The 7,925-nt window shown below is 43.9% G+C and overlaps 1 protein-coding gene across 1 annotated transcript; it reads left to right on the top strand.

The window, feature by feature from the left end:
* Positions 1-1,046: 1,046 nt before the first annotated feature.
* On the top strand, positions 1,047-6,105 carry pex12 (peroxisomal biogenesis factor 12). The gene is made up of 4 exons (XM_034539349.1): positions 1,047-1,272; positions 3,431-3,622; positions 3,942-4,459; positions 5,262-6,105. The coding sequence occupies exons 2-4, from the start codon at positions 3,500-3,502 to the stop codon at positions 5,686-5,688; spliced, it is 1,068 nt and encodes a 355-aa protein (XP_034395240.1). The 5' UTR covers positions 1,047-1,272; positions 3,431-3,499; the 3' UTR covers positions 5,689-6,105.
* The last annotated feature ends 1,820 nt before the right edge of the window (positions 6,106-7,925 follow it).

The following is a 7,925-nucleotide window of genomic DNA, read 5'->3' as shown; positions in this document are numbered from 1 at the left end:
GCTGTGTCGGTAATCCTCTAAGCCCGTCCGATCACCAAATGTCCTCTCATCCACTAAACTCAGGCAGTTAGTACCCCTCCCTCTCCTTTCCTGCTAATACCATCAGTATCCCCGCCGTCCATCTGTTCCACTGGCTTTATTATTATTATTATTATTATATAAAGACTGTTTCCAGAGGGTGAGGCAGACGGGCAGGGAGCCAGATGGATGACCAACAGAAAGAGAACCAAAACCAGCAGCTGATGTGCTGAGAAAGCTTCAGGTGTGGGCGTCCATGCTGCTCTCTGGTTGGGTTCACATCCAGGCGCATGCACCGGACACTCGCCCACGTGTCCCAGAACACCCCTGAATACACCAGTTTTACTGGGAATGAACTGGCTATTTTGGGGTTCACGAAAGGCTACTGACATGGTGGCCTGAAGGAGTCCTGATCCATAACCTGATCTGGAGCACACTTCTTTTTTTTTTTTTTTGCCAAAGACAAATTATATACAACTTTGGTTGTTGTTGATCAAAACTTTTGTTTCCACACAAAACCGTCCGTGGTGACTATAAAGCGTGACATGCTGAGATACATCGTTTTAAGGTTATTCCTAATTGATCCAATATGTATCTATATTGAACATTATGTTTGTCTTCAGTCTGATAATAGAATAATTTAAGCTCAGAGTTGAAAGACACCAACTCAAAGAAAAACTCCACAGAGGTTTTCAAATGCAATCTTACTAATTATGCAAACAGCAAGGGTGAATGTTGAGCTGTACAAAATATTATTATAATATAGAATATAAGCGCTGAAATTAAACAAATATTACAGCTGGGGATTACAGTGGTTATTACAGACGGGTCAAAGGATCCATCAACACAACAGGGGCTACAGGGACGATTCCCAGTCATCCCACTGGGCTTAGTGGGAAATGGATATTTGAAGTCTTTGAAAGAAACAAACAAAGCTGTAACGGCATAGGACGGCAGTGGACGATGAACTCCACTAGGGGGCGGCAATGAGTCTCAAAGGATGCTGGGAGAAAAAAACAGCAACAGGTGAAGAAGAAGAACGCAACAGAAGAAGAAGAGGTAGCAGCAGAGCACCATGCCGCGTCGAGTGGTCGTTCAGTAACAGAAGACAAATGGCCAAATAGAAGTGTCCCTCTCTGTGCGCTTCAGCGAGTGTTCGGAGCAGCGCGCCCTGTTTTCAAACCCGCGCGTGATGGTGACGACGCTGGAAAACAGCAGCGAAGCAGTGCTATCTTCACGCTAACGTTAGCACAGGTACGTAAACTAGCCACTACTATTACTATACTTTACTTATACTTATACACTTTAAATATACAAATACAAAATAATAATACAAAACATATCTGTAATTGTGTTTAACTAGCGTTAAGTCAGAACACTTTAAACTAACTAGCTAAACATGGATTCAGGTGCAGTGCAATAAACTCATATTTATAATTCCCAATAACAATAATAAAGAAAAAGGTTACTTATACTTAAACTCTAAAAGTGTCGTTCTAAAGTCACCTGCGTTGTTACAAGCGGACATGGAGTTGAAGCTGGCTAATGTTTTAGTGAACTTTGACCCGTATGCAGAACCTGACGATGTCCGAACGATCATAATATTGCACAAATGGTTCCACCCAAAAAATGTTTTGGGTTTTGTACCCTGTTATAAAAGATGTTTTGGACTTCCCACAATAGTTTCCTTCATATTCAACTTTAACGTGACATACAGGTCAAGACAAACATCACGACTGTACAGTACTGTTGGTTAGCTAATATGTCTAAGAGCAGATAGAGTAATGCAATTATTATTGTATAAACGGTATGTAAAACTGTTGTATACACGTTTCATGTGTCTTTGTATACACGTTGCATGCGTCTTCGTATACACGTTGCATGCGTCTTCGTATACACGTTGCATGCGTCTTCGTATACACGTTGCATGCGTCTTCGTATACACGTTACATGCGTCTTCGTATACACGTTACATGCGTCTTCGTATACACGTTGCATGCGTCTTCGTATACACGTTACATGCGTCTTCGTATACACGTTACATGCGTCTTCGTATACACGTTGCATGCATCTTCGTATACACGTTACATGTGTCTTTGTAAACATGTTGCATGCGTCTTCGTATACACGTTGCATGTCTTTGTAAACACGTTGCATGCGTCTTCGTATACACGTTGCATGTCTTTGTAAACATGTTGCATGCGTCTTCGTATACACGTTGCATGTCTTTGTAAACACGTTGCATGCGTCTTCGTATACACGTTGCATGTCTTTGTAAACATGTTGCATGTGTCTTCGTATATACGTTGCATGTGTCTTTGTAAACACGTTGCATGCGTGTTCGTATACACGTTGCATGCGTCTTCGTATACACGTTGCATGTGTCTTTGTAAAGATGTTGCATGCGTCTTCGTATACACGTTGCATGTCTTTGTAAACACGTTGCATGCGTCTTCGTATACACGTTGCATGTCTTTGTAAACACGTTGCATGTGTCTTCGTATATACGTTGCATGTGTCTTTGTAAACACGTTGCATGCGTCTTTGTATACACGTTGCATGTCTTTGTAAACACGTTGCATGCATCTTCGTATACACGTTGCATGTCTTTGTAAACACGTTGCATGCATCTTCGTATACACGTTGCATGTCTTTGTAAACACGTTGCATGTCTTTATAAACACGTTGCATGCGTCTTCGTATATACGTTACATGTGTCTTCGTATACACGTTGCATGCGTCTTCGTATACACGTTGCATGCGTCTTCGTATACACGTTACATGCGTCTTCATATACACGTTGCATGTCTTTGTAAACACGTTGCATGCGTCTTCGTATACACGTACTATAGATAGCTGCGCTCTATAGTCCTGAATTTACGGTACCTGTTACCTGTGCATTTTCTGGCACAGTTCTGTTGAATAAAGGGTTGGAAATTAATGCTTTTTTTGTTTTATTATCCGATTAATCGATTATTAAAATAATCGTTAGTTGCAGCCCTAGTCTTCGTATATACGTTACATGCGTCTTCATATACACGTTACATGCCTGTCACCTTGCTTAGCATCTGCTTTGTCTCAACGATAAAGGGGTTTTATTTGTATTTTTTTTTAATCCAGATAATTAAAAAAAATGTTCTTCTTAAAGGTGCAATTCTCTTTTCTAAACCAAACAAAGAGGATGGACTGAACCAAAGGCTATTTTTATACTTAATGGGAAATTGTAGTTTAGGAAACTAGTTGACACTTGTTTTATTGCTAAAGGGGAAGATGTTTTCTTTCATCTGGATTGTTTGATAAATTAAGGTTCACTTCTAATATTGATGGTGAGAGCTTGATTGTTCAGAAAGCCCCACGTTTAGCCCGATGACCTGAATATAACGTTGACACTCTTATGCCGTTTGCTCCGTAGTATTGAACCATCCGGCCACACACACTGTTGCAAAGTAAAAGGTTGCTGCGTTGTGGCTCTGCAGCAGCAATGGCTGAAGCCGGAGCCCACCTGACCTCCACCGCTGCCAACGAGCAGCCGTCCATCTTCGAGGTCCTGGCACAGGAGTCTCTGATGGAGGCGGTCCGACCGGCACTGAGGCACGCTGTCAAGGTGAGGGAGTGCCTTTTAAAAAAAACAACAACATGCATACAAATAATTTTTCGTGCTTTTTCTATTTATTCATTTTTGTGTCAAACATTTGAAATGCATTTGTGTGATATTGTGTAAGAACTGCGTGATCCTGGTAAATATGAGATCACTATTCTTTGGGAACCTTTTTTATGTGCATATATGCATATTTAATTAAATCCATATTGTACATTCTGCAACCCTCCCAGTCTGTAGGCTCAGACGGTTCATGACAACAACAAAAAAGACTTTTGAAATCAGATCAGGTACCACAACACTGAAAACAGTTATTCTTGACTAGGTTCTGGCAGAGTTCAATCCGTCCCGCTTTGGCTTCCTGTGGCGGCGCTTTGATGAGCTCCACCTGCTGTTGGACCTGCTCCTCCAGAACCACTTCCTGTCCCACTGCAGCGCCTCCTTCTCCGAGAACTTCTACGGCCTGAAGAGAGTGTCGGGGGGGCTCCCCGTACGCGGGAAGCGGTGCTGGAGCTCACTCCTCCTCCTGTGCCTGGCGCCGTACCTGCGGGCCAAGCTGGAGGCGACGCTGGCGCGGCAAAGGGACGAGGAAGACTTCTCCATCCGGCTGGCGCAGACCAGGAGGCAGAGGCTGTACCGGGCGGCCGTGGCGGCGTACCCGTACGTCAGCTCCGCCTGGCAGGCCTGGGTCTTCTGCCAGCAGCTGCTCTTTGTCTTTGGAGCCGCTGGCACCCATAATCCCTTGCTGTGGCTGGCCAGGGTCCGACTGACGCGACTCACTGCTCAGGATATCAGAGACATGGAGCTAAAGAGCAGCAGAACTGGCAACCGAGCTGAGGGGAGGTACGTGTCGGCTTCATATTCAGTCAATGGGGATAGTTGTAACCAATCGGTGCCCTCCTCAAAATGGAGGACCATCTCCTTTATGCTCTTTGTACTGGTTTATGGTCCTCCTAATAAAACTACTCATAATTGATAACTTTTATGTTATGTTTTGTCGGCTGATGTCCAACAGCAGTACTTGAAGCTTTTTAAACTTGGCAGAATAGGCTGCCTTATATTGTTTAGGAGGCGTTGATTATGGTCGTGAACTAATCTAAAGAAGGGTATCGTTAGGGTTTTATGGATACGAGTACTGTTATCCATACTCTCATCGGGTCTTTTAGATTATTTTGAGGGGAAAAAACTAAGAATCTACACAGCTTCATTGTCCTTCTCGAGCGACAACACAAGAAGTTCCAAAAATGTTTCAGTACATTTGCAGCTAAACAATTATCTTTCATTGATTAGCCGGTTCTTCTGCTCAAACTCCGTATGACATCACTAACGTTACCAAAGACACACAGACGGAGAGAAGAGGTTTGAGACGAGGAGATCTCCCTCCATATCTTCTAAAGTACCGGCAGCAGAACCGTTAACACCGGAACTTTTCGGTACTCTTATTTAGAACCGGGTTTCGAGGGGCACCCCTACTCGCCCCTTGGGTCGGTGCAGATGTTTGGTGAATCTGACGCACCCGCAACAGAAAAGCTCACAGAAGAAAGTCAGAAGTTACGGTTAGGAAAATGTTTAATCAGTTTTGCACGAGTCCCGAGACAAAGCTCTTGAATTGACCACCCACAATGCATTGTTCTCCTGTTCGCAGCCTGGCGCAGAGAGCGTGGTGGCTGATGTCGCAGGCGGTGCGGGGCACAGCTGTGTCCCTCTCCACCTCCCTCTCGCTGGGCATCTTCTTCCTGCAGTTCCTGGAGTGGTGGTACTCCTCGGACAACCAGGACACTGTGAAGTCCCTCACCTCGCTGCCCGCTCCACCGCCCCCGCTCCGCCTGTGGCAGAGCGGGCGAGACTCTCCGTCTACTCGCGGCGAGGAATTTCCGATCCCCGGCGCCGACGGCAGGCACTGTCCGCTGTGCTGCGGGCTTCGCACCAACGCCACGGCGCTGTCCACCTCCGGCTTCGTCTTCTGCTACCGCTGCATCTACACGTACGTGAAAGCCAACCGCCGATGCCCGGTCACCGGCTACCCCACCGAGCCACAACACCTCATCAAGATCTACTCCCCGGAGAGTTAGTGCACAGCTACACTTTCCCAAAATACTTTGAGAGAAAGGGAGCGGCCTTGTTTTAAAAGAACTCATTCGTCAGCCGTTTCTATTTTTATAAAGCCTCCAATGTACAAAGTGTTTGATAAATTGTTCAGTGATACCAGCTGGAATTTTCTCTCTGCTCACATCACGTTTAATATTTAATTGTTTCCAGTGGTATTAAGGTGATGGACAATTCATTTAAAATGTTTTGTTTAACTGCAATAAATGTACAATGTTCTCTGTGCAGTGTCCCAAACTCTACTCCTTGTTCATGGAAAGGAAATGTTAGCGGCTAAGCTAGCCAGTAGTAAGTTGTTGATTGGATGGCTGGAGTTTGTACGCAGTTTATTTTTAAAGGCCGATTCCAATATTTAACTGATAATAAAAAAACGTTTAATCTTTTTTTCTTCTAAAGTTATGAGGATGGATACCACTCACATTTTCTGGTATGCCAGCGGTGTGTTAGCTTAGCTTAGCATACAGCGCATAAACAAGGGGAGCCCTGCTCTGTCCAAAGGACAATCGGAGGAACACAGTCAGTGAATTGCTTTATTGAGTTTCCAGACAAGTTTTACAACAGGCCCACTTAAAAAAAAAACACACAAAAACACAAAGAAACAGATAATCAGGATCAACGGCACAACATTACAGAGTAATAAAAAAAAAAAAGGGCTTCATTAAAATGTCCGAAGCCCTGAAATTAAAGTGAGTGTGAGAAGAATCACAAGAGTCACCGTCTTCCCTTTTTAAGCTCCTGCAACACAATTCATCGACAGGAAATTGGGCCAAGGAGGGGAACGGGCTGAGACTTTGAGAAAAGGGACATGTATCATCATCAATAATAGGTCACAGTAATAGATTGCTCGAATAGCGTGTATTGCACATTGTGTACACATATATGCGCTCTATGTACATGTGAGTCGGCGAGAACTGGACATGTTGTTTTGTCGCAACAGGAAAGAATCTGGATAAAACGACAGCACGGGACAGAAGTGTCAGGAATGTGATTCTTCAAATTTTTCAGTCATGAGCCGAACGAGAGACAAGTTAACTGGGAGAACAAGACCTCTTCAAAAAGAGATGGAGGGCGGGAGGTGAACCTCTTGTATCCACCAGTGTCCAAAAATCCCCCTCCCCCTCCCACACAGCATCATAGCAGGACACTACATTTACACCACAGTATCAAACATATCAAGAAATATACAGCATTCTACTTGTGTAGCAAAATAGTCTGTGCGATTCACCTGTGTGTGTGTGTGTGTGTGTGTGTGTGTGTGTGTGTGTGTGTGTGTGTGTGTGTGTGTGTGTGTGTGTGTGTGTGTGTGTGTGTGTGTGTGTGTGTGGGGGCGGTAGTGACAGTAAAGCGGTGCAGCCTCTAAACTGGGGAGGAGACGCCGGAACGGAAAGATTTGTCACCCTGGCGTCACAAACCATCAGACCCCCGACAGCACCGCTGATATTGTGTTGCTCTCAAACAGCCTCTTAAAGCCCCTCCCCGTTTCTTACAATCTGGGTCTTATTTTTTGTAGTGTGGGCTGTCAGTTGGAACTAAAGCGACCTGAAATCTGATTCATCGCTTCTACAAACATTTTAACTGAATTGGAGTTGAATGGGTTTCATAGATGTATTTATACACAGACGGTTTTAATAAAAAGCCAGAGGTCAATAGCCAAAACCCATTTGGATTTTAACAGAAAACACTAAATGAATGAACTGTTCCAGCCCTCATGAGAATATAAGTTGGGCAAATTGAGAAATAGTTTGTTCGCCTCATTTTCCAGGTCTATTCCACTAAACCTCTACAGAAGGAAAAGATAGGCAAGAAAGAAAGTTAGAGAAAAACAGCCAAACAAGATATACAAAATAAATAAAAAATGATCTATTCTTATTGTGAAATGTGTTTCAGACGTCCCAAAAAAAAATTGCTCTTTGGTTGAACTGCTTGCAACTCCTGCACACGATCAATCTACTAAAAGGTCCTGAGTAGACGTTGCTTCTCTTTGGGTTGGGAACAGTAAACCACTTCACATTGACGGTAACATTTTCAGCAATATTCCCGCATTGCACTATTGGCTGCACAGCTATGGCGAGTATGACGTGGAGTCGTAGTCGTTTGTGACTGATTGCGTTTCTTTCTTTCTTTCTTTGCATTTATTGAAGTTCTCGAGTTTCCAGATGAACTTGATTAGCACATTGTTCTTGTTATCTATGGAAACGATGGC

This window comes from Cyclopterus lumpus, chromosome 8, assembly GCF_009769545.1.
Source record: "Cyclopterus lumpus isolate fCycLum1 chromosome 8, fCycLum1.pri, whole genome shotgun sequence".
Lineage (NCBI taxonomy): Eukaryota > Metazoa > Chordata > Actinopteri > Perciformes > Cyclopteridae > Cyclopterus > Cyclopterus lumpus.
The sequence above is the reverse complement of the archived record's forward strand: the minus strand, read 5'-3'. Positions and strand labels throughout refer to the sequence as shown.

Excerpts from the sequence above, each read along its gene's own strand:
- pex12 (XM_034539349.1), top strand. The coding sequence starts at position 3,500 with ATGGCTGAAGCCGGAGCCCACCTGACCTCCACCGCTGCCAACGAGCAG. Across the intron at positions 3,623-3,941 it reads CACTGAGGCACGCTGTCAAG|GTTCTGGCAGAGTTCAATCC; the intron begins GTGAGGGAGTGC and ends ATTCTTGACTAG. Across the intron at positions 4,460-5,261 it reads GGCAACCGAGCTGAGGGGAG|CCTGGCGCAGAGAGCGTGGT; the intron begins GTACGTGTCGGC and ends TCCTGTTCGCAG.